The sequence below is a fragment of the Microchirus variegatus genome, assembly GCF_963457635.1.
Source record: "Microchirus variegatus genome assembly, chromosome: 7".
Lineage (NCBI taxonomy): Eukaryota > Metazoa > Chordata > Actinopteri > Pleuronectiformes > Soleidae > Microchirus > Microchirus variegatus.
The window spans coordinates 25,123,633-25,150,430 of record NC_139808.1 but is presented as its reverse complement, the minus strand read 5'-3'; the positions used below and the strand labels follow the sequence as shown (position 1 = coordinate 25,150,430).

General features: G+C 40.9%; 1 protein-coding gene across 1 annotated transcript in view; it reads left to right on the top strand.

Moving 5' to 3' along the window:
• Positions 1-26,325, top strand: part of LOC310929279 (potassium voltage-gated channel subfamily B member 1-like) — a gene marked incomplete at both ends in the record, with an annotated part of 38,336 nt that extends 12,011 nt beyond the window's left edge. The window contains one exon of the mRNA XM_083892002.1: positions 24,562-26,325. Coding sequence (XP_083748128.1) covers positions 24,562-26,325 — 1,764 coding nt within the window. The remainder of the gene's footprint in view (positions 1-24,561) is intronic.
• Positions 26,326-26,798: the final 473 nt, after the last annotated feature.

The following is a 26,798-nucleotide window of genomic DNA, read 5'->3' as shown; positions in this document are numbered from 1 at the left end:
GATTTTACAATACAATAAAAAAAACATTTATTCATAACTACACAATGTTGTGGAGAGTCTAACACAACATTGTCTTGGATTAAACGTGTTGCCGCTGTCGCACTGAGGAACTGTAATTACCTGAATCTGATACAGAACCCAACACCTGATAAACAGTCAACACAAGAGTGTTCAATTAAAGGTCTAAGATCAGCGTCAGTCACTCAGTGTGAGGTCATCACGTCTGTCACGGGACGCCATGCTGGATTAAAGAATGCTTCAGGTTACAGGTGCGGCCCAGTGTACATATCATCCACTCTCAGGTTAACTGTACATTGTTTAAAAAGCTAATTTGTTTACTCTCCAGTGAGTGAAGTGTGTGCACCTGACAGAGAAGCTGCTCCCGAAACCAAGTGAGGCAATAATATGATGAAGTGAAGCTCATTGTGCGAGTGAAATAAAAAAAACCACCTCAGCAGGAATGGAGGCAGCAGATGGGGAGGTGCATTGTTCATTCAGCAGCCGCCGCTCTTGAGCAAACACAGGGCAGGACACAAAGCAAACAGCAGCCACGTCAATGTGATCTTCTCCTGTTACTTTGCTCGTATTCGGGAAAGAAATATTATTCCCTGCGGCGCGAGGAAGTGGAATTCACGTCGTTCCGACGCTAATGCGCTAATGTAACGCTTGGTTCTACGAGGCACGTGAGCAAGTCCCTGTGTGGTTTGGTTTAGCCGAGATAATGCAGCAGCATTGACCCCCTCAGGGTTTGAGGTTTGGTTTGAGTGGGAGTGAGGCGAGAGGTTTGTGTGTGTGTGTGTGTGTGTGCGCACCCACCTCTAATGATCGTCATAGATTAGTGTAATCTTCTCAAGGGAGAATCTGGATCAATGTGTCCGCCCACTCTCTTTAATTCTTCTGGAACACAATGACTCATTTTAAACCGACCAATCAATTCCAAGAGAGAGAGAGAGAGGACAACACACACTCTTAGAAATAAGGGTTCCAAAACGTTCAATCCTTCTACAAGGGCTGAGGTTCTACCTGGAACCATTTGCTTCTGAAAAACCCTTTCCAGAAGAAAGTAGTTTTTCAAGGGTTCTTGGTAATATTAATCGTTCCAGTAAGAACCATTTTGATCCAGAGAACCCTTTAAAACCCCTTTCCTGAATAAAGGGTTTTAAAAGGAACCCTCAAGGGTTTTAACACCTGGAACCCTTAGTGCAGCCAAAATATTTGCATAAAAAAAAAATATTTTGCAGACTGCAAATCATATTTATGTTTTGAAATCATGTTTTGGCATGTGGCGCCACCTACCGCCGTCTACCAATCATTGCAGTCAGTAGAGTCTCAGCTGCCGAGCAACCACGGGTTGCCAGTTACGTCAGAAAAACGAAACCTAAAAGACCTCGGTGTTTTGAATTTGAATGTAGAAACCGTTTTTGGCCACATTCTTACATATGGCACCTTTAAATAAAGCTGTACTTTTACTGGAGAAGAACATTTCAGCAGTCCTTCCACCGCTCGTGTCTAGTGTACCTAATAAAGTGGCTGCGGGTGGATTTTCAACAGCTACCATGCCTCTAAGGAGTTGTGTTGTTTATATATATATACTGTATATATGATTAAATATGAGTCGTTTGCACAATGACAGGATGATGAAGAAGAAGAGGTGTGGTTGGTGGTTGTTAATATCACACAGTGAGTGTTGCTCAACCTAATGAGACACAGACCCGCGATGGTTGATGAAGCGTCGGTGTGACACACAGCGCCGCAACACCATATCAAATCGTCTACCTTCGTGCAGGGATGGCATTCCTCTTCTCCCAAGAGGCTTCTATAAATAAACCTGCCATATATATATATATATGTACTGTATATATATATATACACACAAACACACATGCATGTCCTAACTTGCAAGTTTCACCATCCAGTCTCATCCAGATTGTTATTTTTTTCCATTCATGAAGCGTGTGCACACACACACACACACACACCCCCCCCCCCACACACACACACACATACACACACACACACACACACACACACACACACACACGCATTGATGATGTAATTTCTGAGCGTGTTTGTGATTGAACTTAGCCAACAGTCAACTGTCAGAAGCACAGGTGTGTTTTTCTTCTAAATCATCAGAAGGTGTGGCAGAGATGTTTCTCACACACACACACGCAGGCACGCACGCAGGCAGGCACGCACACACACACACACACACACACACACACACACACACACACACACACACACACACACACACACACACACACACACACAGGAGAGGGTGGGGGCGGAGTCAGTTCAGTGTTTAACCCTTAAAAACATCACTTAGACACATTTGTGTTTTGTTCTTGGCTTTTAATTTCATAATAGTTATTCTATTTTAAACAACGCAAACTAAAAATACTCACACTAACACACCTTACGGCCAAAAGTGTCCTCATTGAAACTCCTCATTCAAATCACTAATTTTGATGCTTCAATTTAAGGGTTAAAAACTTTAATAATTCATTAATATTTAATATGTATGATGAGAACTGATGTTGGTTTATACAAATTAAAAACAATAATAACGATAATTTATACAATTTTTATGAGCACATTTTGGTGCTCTAGGCGTGTTAACGTGAGTATTTTATGATCAATAAATAAAAATACTAACGTATATAAACAAATGTTTCTGCTAGTATTTTACACACACCAGACCGCAACAATCAAACCAAAAAAATAATCCAGTTTGCATGAGTATATTGAAAATAATTTAATTTATTGTGTTTTTAGACCTTAAAATGAAGGTGCATCATGACAAAAACTTGGCAATTTAAGAGTTAAACATTTAAAAATGAATTAATATTTGATGTATGTAAAGGACTGATGGTTTAAAACATTCCAAAAAAAATGTTTTAAATAAAAATCTATATAAAAACAGGTAGATGTGAGAGCAGCAGGTCTGGTATGAAGGTTGCCGGTTGATATTTACATGTAAACGAGAGTCATTTCCAAACATTTTTGTGTAATACACCTATTTTTCCTTGTTGTTTTGTTAAGATTTATCCCCCACTTGTATCTGCATGCAGGATCTAACAGGACAGCACGAGTGTGGGATCAATGATCTCATTTGTTTCTTGTGAAGAAATGAAGTGAATCCGTGTGTTTCTTTGAAACCACTCCTAAAGTCAGCGTTTAGTCAGTGTTGATCCTCCTGTGCTTGTTTGTGCTTGTCGCTTAACAACTTGTGTAATTACTCAAATCTGTGTTTCATTTACACTTCATGGCACAGAAGAAAAAGAACTCAGGAGGAATCCACAAAGTCTCTGGTGGGACAGAGACAAGAGATATTTTAAAAGACCATTAAAGGTCCAGTGGATCAGAATTATAAACCATTCCCACTTATACAAAAAAAACTAGTTTTTACGAGGTTTAAATGTCAAATCACTCTGTAATACACATGGGGTTTTAATACAGGGAATATAATACCTGGGTGAACAATTCATTTTTTTTTGCTACATTATGACATGCATACAGCTGTTAGCGTATAGCTGTTAGCATAGTCGTTAGCATTAATTTTTGCTGCAAATCCTCAATTTTTTTTTAAATGAACACGACCAATATCATTTCTTTTAGGTCTCAACAATATTCTCACAATAATAATAATACTAGTAAAAGTAATAATACATTTATCACATTGTTAAATGTATTAAATTCAAAATTAAATTGAAGATAATATTAATATAGTCCAGTGTATGAATAACAATTGCCTCATTAATCAGTTCTTTTTGTGTGAATTATGCATAAAAATAAACACTTTTACTTTGAAAAGCGTTAGCAATATCATCCTGGATATTTGAAATTAGCTAGATTATGATGGATTATCAGGATAGATTTTAAATTTTCAAACAGTTAATTTTTGACCAGCCTAGAAGTTCACTGGCCTCCGGGTCATTTTGACTTTAAAGCCCCTGTCTGTTGTGCTTTTATTTTGTAAAGCACTTTGGTCAATTATACATTCTTTATCATTATTAGTATTATTTTTTTCTATTATCTGTAATAATCTCAGATTACAGCACCTGTTGCCTGTTGCACTACACACTGTATAATCTACTGCATTTAAATTCATATTCAAACTATATGGGTCTCCCTCAGTGAGTGTGAATGAGACAGAGAATTTGACTTTATGCGCAAGAGAGAAACTTTTCTGGGTCTTCTATTTAAAACTGAATATAAAGGACATACTTTTCCCTTTTTTCCCCCACTTTTGTGTTGGAGAAGAAAAGCAAGTTTTGGCTCCTCTGCCACTCAACTGTGTCGTACTTTATCCTTCAGGGTGGAAAGTTTCCGTCGTTATCCTGAGACGTAAATGGGGTCAGCCAAACGACGTGATCTCATACGTGAAAGTGAACGTGTGCTGCTTTAATGATGTGTGTGTTTATGTTTGCGGCGATCGAGGATTAAATGTCATTTCCCTCTGCAGCGTTTGTACCCAGAGTGCACGAGAAAGTCCTGCAGTGTTGTTTTCATGTGTTCAGGAGTCTACGCTACACGAGACGATGGATGGATCACCTTTGTTTGTACTTGACTCCCTGCTCCTCCTCGTAGATCACCCTGAAACCTGCGGCAAATTCTTGTTTTTAATTGAATTGTCGTCCACATTGTGAAAACAGAGTGTGTGTGTGTGGGGGGGGGGGATTGTGTAAGTTTCAGTTCCACTGTCCCATTAATATCTCCACAGTCTCGGTCCCAGGAGTGGCTGTTTTTTTTCCCCTCGGTTTACTGTCAACGCTTCCTCTGCCTATACTCGCTCGCTGCTCTCATTTCCTCTCTTCCCTATACGTGATGATAACCATGCACCAGCATCGCCTTACCTTTGTCTGGTGTGATATATAGGCCATGGAGGTACAGCATTCAGGAGAGGAAGAGATGGGTCACAGGTTGAAGGGTATATGGCTGTGGATAGATTATAGGCCGCTAAGTGCTATTAATATTAGCCGTGTAAACAGTCCACCACTGTCCATCAACTCTGACTCTGTAAGGCAGGGTCTCAAACTGGTGGCCCAGGGGCCACATGCAGCCCCCCGATCAATTACATGCACCCCCGCCCCCCCCCCCCCCCACACACACACACACACATGGCCCACGACTTCACCGTCTTTTAAACACAGTGTGTTGCTAATATAATATATATTTGCTAGAAATATTTTTATAACAGTAATAATAAGACATTTGGTCATAATTATCACATTATTAACTGTATCATATACAACATTCAATTACATACACACAAACATTATTTATGTCATTTAAAATAAATGTCTGTTTTTGATATTCATTTTGCATCATAAATAGTATTATTAAAGGTGCATTATGTAATAAATCTAAAGCAACTGGCCATAAAATCCTCCTAATATGTCACAGAGACTCAGGAATAATGTTCATATAACAAACTGAACTCACCAACAACAACAGTACAGACTAAATATTTGCATTAAAAAATATATATTTTGCAGACTGCAAATCATGTTTATGTTTTGAAATCTTGTTTTGGCATGTGGCGCCACCTACCGCCGTCTACCAATCATTGCAGTCAGTAGAGTCTCAGCTGCCGAGCAACCACGGGTTGCCAGTTACGTCAGAAAACGAAACCTAAAAGACCTCGGTATTTTTAATTTGAACGTAGTAACCGTTTTTGGCCACATTCTTACATATGGCGCCTTTAAGTATACGTGTGATATCATGATGCAATACTGTGAACAGTTGAACTTTTTCCTGACTCCTGCTGTAAGGCCTCTCCTTTAAAGGGGACATATTGTGCAAACTCAACTTTTTATATCATGTTAATACTTATATTTGGGACTCTGGAGGCCCTATGAGTCGGCAACGTGTGAAGAAAGATGACTCAGTCAGAATCTCCATGTATGGCAGCGATTGGCTGCACTAGCATAGCGATGCTTGACTGTGGGCCAGTTTACAACAGGAAGTGTGTGAAGCGTCAGCCTCCAGTCTGACATGTGTTTAGTGTTTTTTGATTGTTTCTTCTTCAGTGAGTGCAGCTCAGAGCTCCACTATACTGTTTCTCTGTGTGTGTGTGTGTGTGTGTGTGTGTGTGTGTGTGTCACAGTTGGTTTCCTCAGCTCGTCTAATCTGACCAAAGAGCAGCTCTAGCGTCTTTCTCTCCTCTCGCCTGTTGTCTCAGCAGCATTAAACACATCCTATTACACGTTAGAAGTTTTGTTCCACTTGTAAATCATAGCTATTGTCAAGCTCCACTTTATACAACTACAGGACGTAAACTGTTGATGTCGGATTTGTGCCAAGCTTTTGACACTTTCACCTCAAGGCCCTGGTATACACTACCGTTCAAACGTTTTGGGGTCATATAGAATTTTTGTTGTGTTTTCCATTAAAAGTCACACTTTTATTCGTCAAAAGAGTTGGAAAATGAATAGAAAATATAGTCAAGACATTGACAAGATTAGAAATAATCGTCAAAGAACCAGTAAAACTGTTTTCAGCTGTGCTAACATCATTGCACAAGGGTTTTCTAATCGTCTAATAGCCTTCTAACGCCATTAGCAAACACAATGTACCATTAGAACACTGGAAATGAGCCTCTATACACCTATGTACATATTCCATTAAAAACCAGACGTTTGCAGCTAGAATAGTCGTTTACCACATTAACAATGTATAGAGTGTATTTATGATTAATTTAATGTTATATTAATTGAGGAAAAAGTGATTTTCCTTAAAAAAATAAGGACATTTCTAGCTTTTGAACGGTATTAGGATTATCAAATCCTTTCATTCTTTAACCTTTAACACCTGCAGGTAAATCAACAGTAAAACAGTTGAAATAGTCTGTATTCCAGAATGAAGTTTGAAGTTTTAGTTAGTTTTGCTGTGTTCATTGTCGTTTTTATTTTGATTTCAGTTCACTAAATATAGTTTCTGTTTTATACTTAAAGGTGCCATATGTAAGAATGTGGCCAAAAACGGTTACTACATTCAAATTCAAAATACCGAGGTCTTTTAGGTTTCGTTTCCTGACGTAACTGGCAACCCGTGGTTGCTCAGCAGCTGAGACTCTACTGACTGCAATGTTTGGTAGACGGCGGTAGGTGGCGCCACATGTCAAAACATGATTTTAAAACACAAACATGATTTGCAGTCTGCAAAATATTTTTTTTAATGCAAATATTTTGTCTGTACTGTTGTTGTTGGTGAGTTCAGTTTGTTATATGAACATTATTCCTGAGTCTCTGTGACATATTAGGAGGATTTTATGGCCAGTTGCTTTAGATTTATCACATAATGCACCTTTAACTATAATAACCCTGGTATGTCAGGCCCTTTAACCCACACCCAAAAACAACTTGTTGAAAAAAAACTTTGAATCGATGTGATTCACTCTAATTCACTGCTAAGTTACGAGTTCTGATGATGGTGATGATCTAGAGCAGGGGTTCTCAGTTTTGATACCTGAGGGCCAATTTAGGAACCCAACATTGGACTGAGGGGCCGCCAAAGGAAAAAAAACAAGAAAAAAAAGCAGAAATAAATCCCATTTGTAATAATTTTAATGACCAGATTGCAGTTCTTTACACTTATTGGTCTGTATCCAGTAATGTCCAATAAACATTTAACAAGCTTAGCAGCTCCTTGATTAAAACTATCAACTGTAATTCATTGCGGGGCCGCCAGAAATGTTTCTGCGGGCCGCCATTGGCTCGCAGGCCGCACTTTGAGAACCAATGATGTAGAAGCTGTAGTTTTTTTCCCACTCTGTGCTTCAGGATGAAGGCACACATCCTCTGCATCCTCTGCATTTTCTGCATCCGTTATGCAAATGTCACACAAAAAGCCCCGACGTCACCATGGAAACTATAACAGCTGAGCTGTACAGCGGCGCTGCTGCAGTCTGAGTCTGACTGTGTCTGCGTTTCCTCTGTCTGTCGCTGCGCGTATGTGTTAGAGTGTTTGCAGGAGGGAAAGAAAGACGTGTGAGAGGAGAAGAGGAGAAGCCTGTGTTTTCTCTCCTCCTCCGCTCTCATTATACGATGACAGTTCATCCCTCTGTTTGTGATCATCCGTCTGCAGATCCTGGTTCGCTCGCATCACGTGTCCTCCGTCGCACACTGACCATAATGTCAGCTGGACACGCTGCTTTTACAGTGTCACACCATTCACCTGTCCACTTCTTTGACTGAAAGAAGCTACGCCTAAATACAGACACTCAATTTGTCGTATATTATTCTTTAAAGGTGAAGTAAGTAGTTTATAGTGACATCTAGAGGAGAGGCTGAAATGTACAACAACGAACTGCTCCCTCTGCTCACCCCCTCCCTTCCCTGAGCGCTACGGTGTCCTCAGCCGGTCAAAAGTCGTCCTCGTGGTCTTTCTCCGTGGTGCGGGCGTACGGTCAGGTACTGGTGTTCCTTTATCCGCTGTAAAACACGTGTGCTCCTCCATTCTAAACGCGTAAAAAGATCCGCTCTCAGCCTCGTCTCGGCGCTTGATTTGTTCTCTCGGGTTTGTCCTTACAGGCTCCCGTAGAAACATGGCGCCTCGCTGCTAACAGTGGCAATGCCTTTTTGAAACACTACGAAAATGAAACAAAAACTATTATACAGCGAGTAGATAATGCAGGAGCACATAATATGTATAAAAAAGTGGATTTTGGGTTATATAAACCCATAAATACTACACAGTGTCCCTTTAAAGCTTTATCACACAGATTAAAGGCCCAGTGTGACAGAATTAGTGACATCTACTGGTGACACAGTGTCACAAACACTTGAGGATAATTGGACAGATTCGGGTCCTGATCTGACAAACCGTGGGACAGATTATGTGTCCAAAGTGTGAGGGATTATTAACAGACACCATTGATTTTAACATGTATTTAACATGTTTGTGCCGATTTGAACCAGACGTACCATCTGTAGCGCGGTTGATTTCCGATCTTCTCAGCATTCATGACTTCATGCACATTTTTTTGTGTTTCTCAGCTATTAACTGACGATGCTGAGAGTCCGCCTCCATGTCTGTAGATATTCTGAAGTCACGTTTAATCTCACGATTCAATATCCCAACATACAGCGTATCGCAGGCAACACGTTTGCATTAACGTAGGAAGTTTGGCGAATCAGCGTCTTTGTTTTTCTTCATTTTAAATTGTTAACGCACTATTTTAACATGCAGAAGATTTTTAAAGTTATTCTGGAAAAATGTGCAAAAGCAAAAACATGTGGTTAAAATAAGCAAAGAGTTAAAGGGTTAAAAGAAAAGGAAAACAAGACTCAGGGTAATTTCTTTCCCTGTACGTTCAATTCCATCATCACAGATCCTTCAGATAAACTACATGTTATAATTAACCATTATGTCAATCATCCACGTCTCAAAGAGCAAATATCTCCACACTCGAGTACATGAACACACACACACGAGCGTGGTGATGATGGTGATGCTGCAGAGAAAACAAACAGATTCTGTCAGACGGTGACGAGCGCAGCACTTTCTATAATTGCAATCTGGTAAATTTGTCGCCATGGCGACGCTGAGCAGTGGCCTCCTGTCGCACTGGGACCAGGTCGGATCATGTGATGCATTTACAGCTTCACAGGCACAGAACAGAAGAGAAGAGAGAGGTGAGATGTTTGTCTGCCGCTGCTGAGGTCACTCACTCAGCTCCAAGGAATGGAATTTCAGCCCTGAAGTAAACGGCAGATACACGTCGTTAAAGTCTGTGAAAAGCAGATTCTTTTCACACATTATATATATATATATATGTATATACACACACACACACACACACACACACACACACACACACACACACACATATATATACACATATATACACACATATATACATATACACGTATATACACATATATATATATACATATACACATATATACACATACATATACACATATATGTATACATACATATATGCATATACACAAATATATACACATACATATATACACATATATACATACACATGCATATATATACATACACATACATATAAATACACACATATATACATATACACGTATATACACATATATGTATATATATATACATATACACATATATACACATACATATATACATATATGCATATACACATATATACATATACATACATATATGCATATACACAAATATATACACATACATATATACACATATATACATACACATGCATATATATACATACACATACATATAAATACACACATACATATATATATATATACATACACATACATATAAATACACACATATATGTATGTATATATATACACATACATATGAATATACACATATATAAGGATTTTAGGATTTTTAAGGCAGGTCTAAAAAATGGCTCGATGATGCGTCAGAGCCAGAATTAGATTAACTCCTCCTCAAACACAATAACAATCGTAAAAACCCTTTTATCAGTGGTTTAAAGGCTTCACTCGTGCACCTGCGCCTGACTTTGTCCTGTAAATGAGTCTCATCCTCAATGCAAAAACCTCACAGAAAGGCTCTGCCGCTTATGTAGAAAAATCCCCCGAGGATGAGGAAATGAAGTATAAAAGAAGAAGAAGAAGAAGCAGAACGAAGAGCAGGGTCCTGCTGTGAGGCTGCAGGTATACGGCTTATAAAAGACAGAGAGATTCTTTAAACTGTGAGCAAAATGGTGAAAAAGGCCGCTTCTCTTCATATTTAGTAATCAGAGGGGTTTGATAGTGAGAGTGTTTCATGTTTATATTCCGTACAAACGCCGACACAAACAGCCCTGAAGTGTATAACGCAACTCTGGGTTCTCATATACACACTTTAGTTGGGACCAAAGCAGGTGAACGACACGTTAGCTGAACACGTTCTTTGATACCAAGTGATTTTACCGTCATTTTCCTGTGGTCAGAAGAAAAAATATCATTGTTTTACACCTGAACAATCAAAAAAAATTGCAGTACGTCTCATTTGTTGAATCTGCTAAGAGATGTTTTTGTTATTTCACACATCAAATTTTAAATAGACATGTGAAATAAGCTTTGGAGATGCTTAATAGTTTAATGATGATGAGTCAGACTTGCTGTTTGCCCTTGTTTTAAAGCTGAAATGGACCACTTTTGTCTGAAACCTGTTATTTTTTCAATACTGAAAAAATGGTAGCTTAATTGACAGAGCATGCAATTTACAATCATCGTCTTTATGATCCAGTACGCAGAAGTGCTTATTTTGACTCATCTGAGTCTTCTTGCTACTGCAGCAATAAAAGGTTTTCTGTGCTTTAAAGGTGCCATATTTAAGAATGTGGCCAAAAACGGTTACTACATTCAAATTCAAAACAACAAGGTATTTTAGGTTTCGTTTTCTGACGTAACTGGCAACCCCTGGTTGCTCGGCAGCTGAGACTCTACTGACTGCAATGATTGGTAGACGGCGGTAGGTGGCGCCACATGCCAAAACATGATTTCAAAACATAAACATGATTTGCAGTCTGCAAAAGATTTTTTTAATGCAAATATTTTGTCTGTACTGTTGTTGTTGGTGAGTTCAGTTTGTTATATGAACATTATTCCTGAGTCTCTGTGACATATTAGGAGGATTTTATGGCCAGTTGCTTTAGATTTATTACATAATGCACCTTTAAAGTCTCAATGCTACGCTAACAGCCTCGTGATTAATATGACAATTGTGTGAATTCTGCAGATCAATTAATCACAATATGAGCTATGAGAGAGAGGGCTATTCTTTCAACTGTCTGTTGACCAGCAGAGTACAGTCGTACCTCCTTCATTTAAACGCATCAGTCTTGAATGTCATCCAGTGTCTGTGCTAAAGCTGAAGCTAAACCCGCCGTGTACAGCTGATATGGCGTCATGTTAGGATTACAGGCGACGGCCGGGGGGGCTTCTCCTGTTTCAGGTGGTAAACAGAACCAGGTCATTCTCTCCACTCTCTGTGTTGACACTCAATCATTGTCACTGGAACCAGATGACCTGCGCCTTTTATGGTAAACACCGCGGAGGAGAAGTCACCCGAGACGAAAATTAGCCAAACATTAATTAGCTCTCGGCAGACCCCGAGATCCATAAAAGGTATCTCGTTTGTCTTCGTGTCTACTGTATACGTGACCTATAAACACACACACCCAGGATGTCCATATAAGGAGTTGTGTGTTATTCCCACGGTAAATTAACATACCGCGCGAGTAGAGCTGCAACTAATGATTATTTTCAGATGAATCATACTGTGAAAGACCATATTTGAGATCAAAATGTGTTTGTGTATGTGACCCCTGAACTAAACCCCTGGTGTAGTGGTTCACACTCTTGTCTTCGCGGGACAAGAAGAAGACTCCTCCCACAGCCAAAAAAACATGCAATATGTAGTAGCAGTAGCATATTAGCAATAAAATCTTTCACATCTGGAAAGAAGCACCACAAAGAATGTACCTCTAGGGTCATTCTTTTGAAATTAGCCAAGTAAATTTCAAAATGGAAAATGGCCGCCATTTTTAAAGATGGCCGCCATTTCCAACCATCTCTTACATCAGAATTTGAATTCATATAAAGGAAGCTTCATAGCCTCTCCAGTATAATAAATCTGACTTCTCTGTCGTCAAAAATGTATGATTTGATGTCAACATCATACCTATGAGGCAATTTTATACAAAAAATAGCCCGAAAATATAATTTCAGAGCTTGAATTTGGTGGCCATATTGTAAAAAAAAAAATACCATCCATGTTGATTTTTGTGTGGCTAATGGGTTTTTTAACAAAAGAACAATCCCCAAGGAGCATTTGTGCCAGTTTTGGTGCCTCTTTCCACAGATTTTACTGAAAAAAATGCAATAATCTGCTCTGCATAATGGGGATTAGATCAATTGGACGCTCTAAATTTGACCGTAGGTGTGAGAGTGGGTGGTTGTTTGTCTCTTTCGCCCAGTATGTCAGCTGGGATCGGCACAGCGCCCCCTGTGACCCTCATGTGGAGGATAAAGTGGTAGAAGATGGACAGACGGATGGATGGATGATGTCCACTTTCCAATAGTCATTCTGCCTGATTTTACTCTGCTCTGGAGGTGATGTTGAGCAACCAGAGACATCTGGAGCTCCAGACAGAAACTAACATCGAGAACAAAGCCAGACTTGACTTGGAGTGCTTGTCATTTTCAGCTGGGTGTGATGTTTCTCTGGGATGTGACTGTGCAGGAAGCCTCCGAGTGTTGTTTTACAGCGCACATCTCTACAGCACAGATAGATGAGCTGTTCCATTCGTAGGCTGCAGACGTACAGTACAGTACAACCTGTGAGGAAGATCAGCTGTGTTGATTGACTTTATACAAAAGGGTCTCTGCAGGTTTCAACAAGTCGAATTTAAGACTTTTAAAGACTTTTTTAAAGACCATAATGAATACAATTTAAGACCCATTTCAAATCCATACTGGCAAAAAAGTACAAACGACATGAAGGAAAAATTGGAGCCATAAATTGTTGAACTTGCAATTCAGCTTAGCTCTGGGCTTTCATTATTTTTCTCCGCTGCTATGCTAAGCTGTAACACACCGCGGCGGCGCGCATACCAGCTAGCTAGTGTTGCTCGATAAATTCTCCCCGGGCAGCACAGGTGGCCTACTTTAGTTCCGTGTTGGAGTTATAGATGTTATCGCATCCTCAAAAATAGAAACATTTCAAAGCGAGACTGAAGTTTATGTTATGTTTTAAATAAAAGTAACGTTAAGAGATTTAAGGAGAATTTAAGGCATTTTAAGGCCTTAAATTCAAATTATTAGACTTTTTAAGACCCCGCGGATACCCTGTATAACTGTATACACTTCATTATTTAAGCATATGCAGTCATTTTGATTTACACCAAAAGGCCTAAGGGCTGAAAAAATGAGTCGAGGAGAATGACAAGTTGATGATTTGTATAATTTAGTAACTTTTTATCCTCATGGAACCGTCATTCTGGAGCCCTTTGGAAAAGAAATTGGTCCCAAGTGGAAACAAAATCTCAAAAGGCCACCTTTACCATTTCATGTGTACACAACAATAATGTCACAGCTCCACCGTTCTCTTGCTCTTTCGCTGTCGTCTTTGTCGTCCTTATATTGTTGAGAGTTTGTTCAGTCACTTTTTATGATAACTTTTATTTTCTTTCCTTTAGTCGTCCTGGATTCTTCACTCTGTCTCTGTATATCTTGTAATATGTACTTAAAAAAGAGGTTTGCATATATGCTCCAGGTTCTTCTCTGAAGGACACAAAAAGGACAAAGATCGTATAAAGTTCTGTGTGGATATAAAGCCCAAGTAAAAGAAGAAAATAAATAAGTTGATATGCATTCTGTAAGAAACAGTTATTTCAAACTTGTACACAGTGATATATTCTACATTTCCTCAGGGGAGAACTAACAGAGAAAAGAGAAAATGCTTCATATCACAAAAGAGCCCATTTGCAGTGACCCTGGTGCTGCATGTGTTTCCACTTTCACGTCCATAATATCTTTGAAAATAAAAACGGTGGCATCACTAACAGGATGCAGGAGATTACTGCCTAATAATCTAATAATCTCAGATCAGTCGTTCATTTCATGCTTAATTATGAAACGGCTCTCTGGCAGATGAGTCTGCAGCAGCAGAGAGTTCTGCTCTTTAGATTCGTCTTTAATAACCAGCACGTTCAGGATCCCTCAGCATGTATTAGTCAAAGCACACTTGAAAAGGCTGATGGTGAAATCACAGACAGGTGTTTTATCAGAGAGGTTCTCACTCTCTGGACCACGAGGGAGACTTCACTCTTTCTCTCTTTCTTTGCCTTCATTTTTCACAGTCTGCACCTTTACTCTCCACCTCTGACCTTCCCCTCGGTCAAAAACGTCTCCAAAGATACCAGCACACGACTATGACCTTGAATTATTAAAGGAGCTGTATGTGAGATTTGTATTGTCCATTAATCAATCAATCAATCAATCAATCTTTATTTATATAGCCCACAGTTTACAAAACATAGTTTGTCTCACGGGACTTCACAGGGTTGGTAACATCCTCTGTCCTTAGACCTTCGACCAGGGTAAGGAAAAACTACCAGGGAAAAAAAAACCCTTGTAAAAGGGAAAAAGGGTAGAAACCTTAGGGAGAACCACAGGTGAGGGATCCACTCCCTGGATCCCTAAGCTGATAATAAAACAACAATACAGTCAGTTAATTTAAAAAGAAAAATCTGATCATGTTTTGTTGTACCTCGTAGATCACTTTTTTGGTTGCCAGGAAGTTCCAACAAACTTCCTTTGGGTTACTTAAACTCTAGTTGTATATCATTAAAACACAAAAAACAAACACATTTGCATGCATATTCATTTCACAATCACAGTAACGACAATCAAACACTTTTATTTAAATAATACACAAGAACTTAAACTGAACATAATCTCACACACATGTACTTTCAGCCACTAGGAGTCTCTCAATCTAAACAACATCAGTTTGATGACATTGGTCATAGCGAGAGAATCAAGTCGTAATATTAAAAAACACCATGTGTGCCATAGTTCCACTTTTTTTTGGAGAAATGATCAAACCTCCTTGTGATACCTTGTGATTTCTTTGAAACGCACTCAGTTTCTTGCACAATCTGTGGCAAAAGTATGAAATATTCCCTTAACGCGCTAACATTAACGCATGACGCGTTTCCATGACGACTGACCGGAAAAAGACGCGCGTGACGTCATGTTTACATGACTCCCGATTGTTAAAACGAGTCTCTAAAGTAACGCTAAACTTTATAAACAGACCACTCCAGTTCGACTGTAGGTGCGCTAACTGACTCTAAAAGGGAGCTAATGCAGCTAACAGAGTTAACTGGTAAACGGTGCCTGGACTCCGTTGTCGCGGCACATAAACATGACGTCATGCACGTCTTTTTTCCCGTCAGTCGTCATGGAAATGCATCGTGCTAACACCTAGTGGCTGGCATTACTTTGTATATTTTAATATTCTTGCAACAAGAACCGAAACCACACACAGAGACCTATGGATTTAAAGAGTGTTGGAAATGTTTGTTTGTACACTACAAAAACAAAACCTAGATATTTCTAGATTCATCTCTACAATCAAAACAGCTCGTCATCTGAGCGTGACGGTCGTGCATGAAGGATTCACAAGACCTCAGGTAGATTTGGTAAAAGACCTCCTCGTGTTTGTGCGCTTCACCATTTTAGCACCACCTTCACACACTTTCTAAAAAGGACACATCCTGTGCTAGCGTAGAGCACTGCGAGCTCGGCGATCCATCTCCCTGTCACCTCTGTGGCACCTGGCACCAGGATTGGCACAGGTTTAAAAAAAAAAAAAAGGTGGAACGGGATAAAGGTCGTGAGGCAAGGTGAAACAGGTCCAGACGAGAGGCGTACGGCACATCTGCTCACACACACGGGAGGTCCTTAAATGTAATTAATAATGAAAGACTTTTATAGAACTAGCATGTGTTTGACACCCCGAAGAACTACAGATTAAGCTAACATTTAAGCATTTAGCAGACTTTTATCCAAAGAAGAATAAGCTACATAGAAGAGGAAGTCTTGGAAAGAACTCCACGAGATACGAGGGAGCCGTGTCTTCAAGAGCTTCTCGAAGAGACAGGGACGCCGCCGTGTTCTGCTAGCGCTCACTAGGTCATTCCACCAGCGTGGAGTGACGCACAACAATCCTCTTGCTGAACGGAGTAGTCGAGGGCTAACATTAGCCTTTATGAGAGTGTTCAAGTAGGTGGGAGCAGACCCCAGGCTAGCATCAGTGATTTGAATTTGATGCTAACAGCTAACGGTAGCCAGTGGAGCTCACAATGAACAGAGGAGTGACATGTGGACCTGTAAGGCTGATTGAAAACCATCTGTAGTGGTTTCACAGCACAGGTCTTTTCAGCAGTGTTGTTTCTGACAACCATCTTAGATTTAGTCTTAGTCTTTTGGACGAAAGTACTTATTAGTATTAGTCACATTTTAGTCACTTCTATATCTGAGTTCTAAATCAATTATTGTCATGTCCTGCTTTCTTTCTGCCGCTAAATAATTCATCTGTTTGTTGTTTGCTAACACGTTAGCATAAAGATCGCTAGCTTAAAATGCTAACGAGTCCACTTACATAGCAGAAGTGTCTGTGTCTGTCTCCGTCTTTGTTAAGAAGTACAGCCACAGTTCAGTCGTTCAGTGGGTTTCCTTATCGATCGTCATTCAACGGTGAACACACACCACTAACCCTAACCCACAATAAGCAGAAATGTCATGCGTTCTTAACGTCTGACAGACCACCCACTAACATTTTCGTCCATTCTCGTCTCGTCAACCAAAGCTCACACAAGTCTCGTCATGTTTTAGTCATCAAAGAGCCATGTTTATCTCGTCACCGTCTCGCTACCGTCATAAAAAAGAAGTGGCGTCAACGAAAAGATTTCGTCAACGAAAAGATTTCGTCAACGAAAAGATTTTGTCATCGTCGACGAAAACAACACTGCTTTTCAGTAGTCGAGGCGGGATATGAGTCAAAGCCTGTACGAGGAGCTGGGTAGCCTGTTGGGTTAAGCTGTTAGCTAAGCTGTTAGCGCCATACGAGCCTCTCTGTTTCTCTAAGTACAGCAAGCCAAGACAACACTGCAAACATGTGGGATTATGAGTGAAAACATAAAGAAAAGTCAATTCCACTGCCCCTGTGCTTCCACTGTATACAAACAAAAGCTCCCTCAGTCTGCTCAGATTGCATCGTACAGATTCAGCATATAAATAATGTTCCGTTGTTCAAGTTTCACGACCGTACGGAGGCAGAACAACGACGCGAACAACAAAAGCACACGAGCGAGCGTCAGCTGACTTCTCCGTGATCTTATTCTCGCTGGTTTGTTTGTTTTTCTAAAACCCTCCAGCGAGCTGCGGCCTGCAAAAGTGACTCAAAAGATAGGCGGTGACGTACGAGCATTGTTCAAAAACCACACAACTCTATTTTCAGTTCAGATGGGAATTCAAAAACAAACATGTCAGGCGTTATTTATAGAGGGCGACGCGACACGAACAAGGCGGTTTTGAACAGTTCCGTTTTCGTAAAAATAGTCCAACTTGAGAATTCTTGGACGCAGTGTGCGCACATAGGGATTTTCACAATCAACACATCCTATGATAATATCTGTGCAGCCAAACCTCATGATTATCTGTTGTTAAAAATAAACAATGAAAACACACCACTGAGAGAAATATCCCTGATTGGTGTCGTCATGTGGAACGTTTCCGACGTGATTCTGTGTTTTTTTGCGGCTTCTCTGTTCCCCTTTCTGTTTCATGACTGGGTAATTCCATCAACTCATTCCATTAAAGATGATGCAAAAATACAAAAATAATAACAGACACTGAGGAACAGCAGTCATTTTTGGTAAAAAAAAAAAAAATTTAAATCGTCGTACAAAAGCAGAAACAGAAAATAAAGTGAGTGAGTCACCGTCCGTCGGACATAATCCCTCCATTGATTTAGCTCGTGTGACAAACCCACTGGTGATGAAGACGAGCCAGAAGAACCTGAAGTGAATCAACATTTCACACTTTCACACACTCTGAAATGTCAGCCTGGTGACGACAGCAACAAAGGCACTTGTTCTCAGAGCCAAATGTCATTCCCGTGTCATATTTCTCTCCTTATTCGTTCGCTACTTCCTTCAAGTCTTTGTCGAACTCGCTGCTCTGTTGCAGCTGCACTCTGATTCTATATATCTTAAAGGTGCCATATGTAAGAATGTGGCCAAAAACGGTCACTACATTGATATTCAAAATACCGACGTCTTTTAGGTTTCGTTTCCTGACATAACTGGCAACCCGTGGTTGCTCGGCAGCTGAGACTCTACTGACTGCAATGATTGGTAGACGGCGGTAGGTGGCGCCACATGCCAAAACATGATTTCAAAACATAAACATGATTTGCAGACTGCAAAATTTATATTTTTAATGCAAATATTTTGGCTATACTGTTGTTGTTGGTGAGTTGTTATGGACAGTTGCTTTAGATTTATTACATAATGCACCTTTAAATCATATGGAAAAGTATCTTTAATCTTAGTTTTAAATTTTAGTTCAGCTGTCACATACAATTTGATCTCAAGTTGGCCGGACCAGTAAAATAATAGCATAATTTAAGTATTTTTTTTTACAAAAACGTGAACATTTTTGAGGAAGAATAAATGAAATTTCAACAACGTTATGCAAAAGTTTAGCATTTCCACACGTGCGTAACAACGTACAGATCACAGTGGATCCACAAAGGCACAAAACATTTAGTCACAGGTGTCTGAAACTGACAAATATAGTATTTCACAGTATGATTAATCATACTGTGAAATTTTAAGAAATTCATCCTGTGGACTGGATTGGAGCCTTAGGTGGGCCGGTTCTGGCCCGCGAGCCGTATGTTTGACAGCCCTGATTTAACCTCAAAATGTCAATCCAGACTTTTTTGCTTATTTTAATCATATAAAGGACCAGAAATTGTCCTGTAACTAAGTGCTTTTTTCCATTTTTTTTACAGAATAACTTTCCACATCTGGCAGTTGTTTATGATTTACTAAAGTAAAAATACTGTTTTAACGATTTAAAATGAAAAAAAAACAAAAACGAGAAAAAACACTGCAGTTGTACACAAACACCAGATTTTGAGTGGTACATTTTAAATAAGAACAGTATAAAACATATATTAAAAGGAACATTTGTTTGAGTCTTGGAAACATGCACAGGCAACTCTTTCCTCTATGGTGACAAAAACTCTGATTTGCCGGCTTCCTGCGACAGCTGTGAGTGAAATTACCGTAATAACCACACGTTGACTTTGAAGTGGAACTTCTCCGCTTTCAGAAACCGTTGTAATTCTTCGGATAGCACAAACCGTTGCGTAATTACAGTAATGCAAAGTTTGCCGATACGCTCGGTGTTAAAGGGTCAAGTCCACTTTGCGACCCTCGACTTCCTTAAAAGCAAAAACAGATTTAAATTCAACAGGATCAGGCGGCTTAAATTGGACGACGGGTGCTTTATTGCTCATGTAGGCTGAAACAGACGCTTTTATTATTATATTATATCGAGTGTTTTGATAAAACGTGGTTCGGAGAACCTTCCAAAAGTCATCGTTTCCCACTCGTCGCAAAAGAGCAGGCAGTAATATTATACAGATACAATCTGTGTCTCTGCAGCAGCGCTGTTTTGATCCAGCCGCGGAAAAAAAAGCAGAGCTATGTGACTTTGTGTGGTGAAAGCAGTGTGAAAAAAAATAGGCTAACTCTCTGTACTGTGCACTCTGAGCGCCCCCATTCACACACACACACACACACACGCACACGCACACACACACACACACACACACACACACACACACACACACACACACCTAGCACTTCAGGAGAAGGATATTAAATATTCAGTCTCCTGCCTCTTGGCCCCGGGGGGAAGGTTGGTTTGGGGCTAATTACTGAGCTGGGAGTAAATATATAATGTGTGTGTGTGTGTGTGCGTGCGTGCGTGCATGTGTGCGTGCGTGCGTGTGTATGCTCACACACACACAAGTGAGGGCGTATAGCGCCCCCATGACCTCACTGCTCGTCATTAAGAGCTAATGAGGTAATACAACTCTAACAATAACCCTCTTAAGCCGTGTATCTGTGTCTAAATGTGTCTTAACCTAAAGCCTCCACACACTTTACTCAAATTCTCTCGCTCACCAATAGCCCTTTTTTTTTTTTTTATACCACCCCTGCTTACACATCATCATCATCATCATCATCATCATGATGTTGCCTAAGCGAGGAAAATCACAAATTCCTGTTTGGACTGTGTTTGCGACACTTCCTCTGTCTCAGATCTGTCCACAGATGTCACTTCCTCAGATCTGAGCGAGATTAGTCGACGAGTGACTTCCACCGGTGCGTCCAATTTTGAAAAATCAGGCACTCATTCGTCGTGGTCGTTTCTCCTCAAACGTCACAGCGGACACAATTATGGATATAAAGTTGTGTTAACTTTTCCAGCAGCTCCTAATTTCGGGTCCCCTGGCAACCTGAATCAGACCTCCGTGTCCTCATAAAGGCTGAAAATAGCAGCTGTAACTTCAACCTGTTACTATTACGGGGACCATCCTGTGTCACTTTGACATTAATTGTGATTATTTTTGTGATAAATCTGCCTTTAATGGGTTGCAATTGAGCGTTTCCATCCATCATCGGTGTCTCTCGGGACGCGGAGCAGAAGGCAGGCTGTTTTACTTCGTTCATGTTTGCCCTTTAATTCACTCTCACTGTTAAAAGTCATTCCTGGAAGTTTTTCCTTTTTTTTTTTTACCCACAGCAGAGTTTGGGCCAATTCCAATTCCTAATTCCTTGCTTAACCCTCAATCTCAAAAGTGCTGTCCCGAATCTCAGAAAAATTAAGTTGAGGGGCAAGTTTAAGGGCTGAATCGCCCTCAATATTGAGATTTTTCCGAGACCACCCTGGGAGCAAGGGCTACCCAGAATGCATTGCGTGTTTTGACAGAACAAAGATGGCGTCGAAAGCAGCGAAACGAGTACGCTACAAATGAAGTATTTTCTTTGTTAATAGAGATATAAAAATGATGAAAACCATTGTATTATCTTAGTTTAGGCCCATATTATTGATTACTTAATGAGGGTTAAGATAGGAATTGGAATTGGCCCTTAACCCTCAATCTTAACCCTCAATCTTAACCATTAATCTCAACCCTTAATCTTAACTGGTCCTCAAAACCAAGTGTTGAGGGTTATTTTGTCACTTAGAAATGGGACACTCCTTAAATGCAGATGTTTTCAGACTGTAGGGGGCAGAATAGCACGAAAGCTGCGTCCAGTCTGTCAACTCCAAAAAAGAAGAAGAAGAAGAACACATTTACGTCAGGATTATTTATTACGATCTGTTTCTCAGTCAAGTTATTAGGTTGTCAGTTAGTTATTAGATTATACTCATACAAATACCACAACCACGGACATATTCAGCTGACAGTTACCACACACCACGGCTTATTGAAAAGTAAACCATAGCAAACGATCGCTTGTCCGCACCGGCCGGCTATTGACAAAAGATCGTAAAATAAATGTTACGCAACAATGACGTCAGTAATCCATAATATGGGCCTAAACTAAGATAATACAATGGTTTTCATCATTTTTATATCTCTATTAACAAAGAAAATACTTCATTTGTAGCGTACTCGGTTCGCTGCCTTCGGAAACACGCAATGCATTCTGGGTAGCCCTTGTTCCCGAGGGTGGTCACGGAAAAAATCTCAATATTGAGGGCGATACAGCCCTTAAACTTTGTCCCTCAACTTAATTTATCTGAGAATCGGGACAGCACTTGCACTATTGGGAGCGTTTTTGAGATTGAGGGTTAAGCAAGGAATTGGAATTCACCCTTGCTCTGCTTTTAGTCTCTCTCTTTCCTCAAAGGCCAAGACAGGAGGACAGAACAGTCTCCTGTCAGGATTAATAAAAGCTTACGGTCGCTGATTGGTACCCAGGTGAATAATCCCGCTCACGACTGGCTCCGCAGTGACCTTGTGTTGGATTTCACGCCGACTCCGGGGCAGGTATAATAGGTGTGGCACACCTGCACATGCCCAACGCTACGTGGGCCCTCTTAATCGGTCAGAATATAGAGCAGACCCGGTTGTACTCAGCAGATTATGTCGTTAGTCGGCCGCTCGGTGATTCAGAGGTTTTCCAGGGCTGTCTTTAAAGCGCACTGACCGTGTCAGTTGTGCGTCGTAACGCGAGTAATGCTCTGAGATTCTCCGCGTAGCCTCAGGCGCTGAAGGTTTGAAGCGTACAAAGCAGAAATGGAGAGATGAACAGGGTCCGGAGCTTTTTTTAAAAATAAAAAAAAACAATCCCTAAACGACCTCGACCTCCTCACAGCTCGACCGCAGGGAAAACACCACATTATCTCTGACCCGATCTCTCTTTTGTGTTCGCTGACTTTGCATTTCATCATGAAAAAAGGAGCTGAAAATCCCAAAAAATTTACTTACATGAACTGAAAACCTGGGGTAGAGGCATTTTTGTTCAGTCAGGAAAAACAGTTTAAAAACCCATCAAGTGATGGGATGATCTGATTCCTATGTCTTTGAGTTTATGTAGATCAGTGCAGTGAGTCTTACAATGTCATACTGCCTTTAGCCTACTTTACTTTTCAATGCAGCAAATGAAGCAAAACTCCCTTAAATTAATGTTTTGTCGCACGTGATCACACACAAAAAATGACCACTTCTTTTGTTGTTTGCTGTGTTTACGGCAGTGTATTTACTGAGATATAGACTTAAAAGTGTACAGCTGCAATTAGAACATTAAGATCTGATGATTAAACTTTTGCTTTTTGTTATTTCAAAAAAAGATGAAAAGAACGAGACAGAGCAGCTCATTTGATGACAAAGTCAACAACAAATCCATGTTAGTAATTTGGCATCAAAAGCCCCAGGCTAAAATGCTAACAGTGACAAAGCTAGCATGTTTGGTCCTGAAACTGAATGACATTTTACTGAAAGCAAACACTGAAGGGTAAGTCACAGTGTTAAATGTTCATCTCTAAGGAAACATATATGTATACATATATATATATACACACATATATATATACACACAGAATATTATACTAAATATGCTTTCTAGCTAATATTTTTGCTTGCTAGCTAATATTTTGATAATAGTAATAACAAGATATGTTCAGTTGTGATTATCACGTTACTAAATGTATAACATCAAACGTTAAATTACATATAAATAAGCTTTTTTTGGTGTTTTAATTACAGATGAATTTCTCTGTTTTTGATATTCATAGGCTTAATTTGCATCATCAATGTCACGATTGCGAATTATGCATCGTTCAGTATCAAAACAAGCACTTTTACTTTGAAATTCAGTGAAATATCATCATGAAGATATTCATGATGATTATTACCTTGATTTATTTCTTTATTTTTATAAAGACCGGCCCCTTCTTGACCAGAACAATTGGCCTCCAGGTCATCTGAGTTTGACTCCCCTGGTCTAGACCTTACAGGAAAACCAATCAACTGATGAAGTAATCCTTAAAACAAGGCATTAGATTGGGCTGCAACACTGGGATCTTAAGATTAAAGGTGCATTATGTAATAAATCTAAATCAACTGGCCATAAAATCCTCCTAATATGTCACAGAGACTCAGGAATAATGTTCATATAACAAACTGAACTCACCAACAACAACAGTGCAGCCAAAATATTTACATTAAAAAATTTTTTTTTGCAGACTGCAAATCATGTTTATGTTTTGAAATCATGTTTTGGCATGTGGCGCCACCTACCGCCGTCTACCAATCATTGCAGTCAGTAGAGTCTCAGCTGCCGAGCAACCACGGGTTGCCAGTTGCGTCAGAAATCAAAACCTAAAAGACCTCGGTATTTTGAATTTGAGTGTAGTAACCGTTTTTGGCCACATTCTTACATATGGCGCCTTTAATGTTCTTCTTTTGTTGTCCTTCTGTGTTTTCCAGATCCTGGCGATTATCTCCATCCTCTTCATAGTGTTGTCCACCATCGCGTTGTCCCTGAACACGCTCCCAGAGCTGCAGGACACGGACGAGTTCGGACATCCCACAGACAACCCGCAGCTGGCTCACGTGGAAGCCGTGTGCATCGCCTGGTTCACCATGGAGTACCTGCTCCGTTTCCTCTCCTCCCCCAACAAGTGGAAGTTCTTCAAGGGTCCGCTGAATGTCATCGACCTGCTGGCCATCCTGCCGTACTACGTCACCATCTTCCTCACGGAGTCCAACAAGAGCGTGCTACAGTTCCAGAACGTGCGACGCGTTGTGCAGATTTTCCGCATCATGCGGATCTTGCGTATCCTGAAGTTGGCCCGTCACTCCACAGGTCTCCAGTCACTGGGCTTCACTCTCAGGAGGAGCTATAATGAGCTGGGCCTGCTGATCCTCTTCTTGGCCATGGGCATCATGATCTTCTCCAGCCTGGTGTTCTTTGCGGAGAAGGACGAGGAGGACACCAAGTTCAAAAGCATCCCAGCGTCTTTCTGGTGGGCGACCATCACGATGACCACGGTGGGCTACGGTGACATCTACCCCAAAACCTTACTGGGAAAGATCGTTGGTGGTTTGTGCTGCATTGCTGGAGTACTGGTGATAGCGCTGCCCATCCCCATCATCGTCAACAACTTCTCCGAATTCTACAAGGAGCAAAAGAGGCAAGAGAAAGCCATTAAGAGGAGAGAGGCCCTAGAGCGGGCGAAGAGAAACGGCAGCATCGTTTCCATGAACATGAAAGACACGTTTGGCCACAATTTAGAGCTCTTGGACGTCATGGTGGAGAAATCGGAGGAAAAAAAGGAGAAGCTGCACGACAATCATGTATCTCCAAGTCCGCAGAAAGGGACACCCAAACTCAAGATCCACTCCGGCAGCCCCGTGAAGACTCTTGAGTCCAGCTACCAGGAGCAGGCCAAGCCCTCGAGCAGCCCTCAGCATCTGAGTGTGCAGAAACTGGAGGAGATCTACAACAAAATGACTCAGCCCGACCTCAACGGCAAGGAAAAAGGTCCGCCCTCCAAAAAAGCCGAGTTTGAGATGGGAACCATTGCGTCTGAAGCTGCCGTCCCAGGCAAAGCAGAGGTTGTGACAGACATGAGAAGCATCTCCAGCTTGGACAGCTTCATCAGCTGCACCACGGATTTCCCCGAGAGCTCTCGCTTTAGCCAAAGCCCCGTCAGCAACATACCGGGGAGAGTCAGCACCAACCCGAGCCTGGAGCCCACGCTGGAGAACGAGCACGAGGGACTCCAGGGCACGAACACGCCTCGGACAGGGGCACGAGGCACCGGACCGGGTCCACACAGAAGCCACACACTCAAGGTCAACTTCAGAGAAGGTGAGGACATGGTAACGGGGCCCCTCTCCGACAGCTCAGTGTACACGACGGCGAGCAGCAGGACGCCCACCAAGAGCCCGGAGAATTTACGACCCGGCGTCTTCACCTTTCACGACACGTCCATCAACAAGTTCATCGACGCCGACACCGACGAGGACGAGCACCTGCACGACGCCTCGGGCACCCGGAGGCTCCTGGACAAAGCCAGCCCCAGGTTCGGCCACCCCTCCGGCTTCCAAAGGCGGGGCTCCAACCACACCGCGGAGGCACTGCGGAGGAAGCTGGGCAACAGCGCGCTGCCACTAGAGGGCCAGGAGAACCACGTGGCTCAGGAACTTCAGCCACTTCAGGGAGACCAGAGTCACTCCAATGCTTGAAGTCACAATAAGTGAGCGACGACGACAGCGACGACAACAGGGGGAGGAGGAAGCACTGAAAAACATTAAAGAAGTAGAAGAACTTTGAGAATAAAAGATGGGAGAAAGACTCCCAAACTTTTTCTGCTGATCAAGAATCCAAACAATCCTCGCACCCTGGTCGTTTTTAGTATTTATACATTTGTTTTAAGGCAGATTATCTCTTTAAAACTGCAGCCTAGTTATGGGAAGATAGAATATTGTTGTTTTATATATATACGTATATGATTGAAACACCTATTTTTCTGATATTCCTGGATGAAGCCACGAGCAAAGGCGGTCCAGTCAGTAGCACAGAGGGCAGTGAAACACATTCAGCTGATTTTACTTCATATAAGTATGTTGTGGTGCGATATTTATTTTTTTTATTTATAGCGATGACTATAAAGATGAATAATTATAATTATTGTGAGAAAAATGGGTGGGGAATTTTT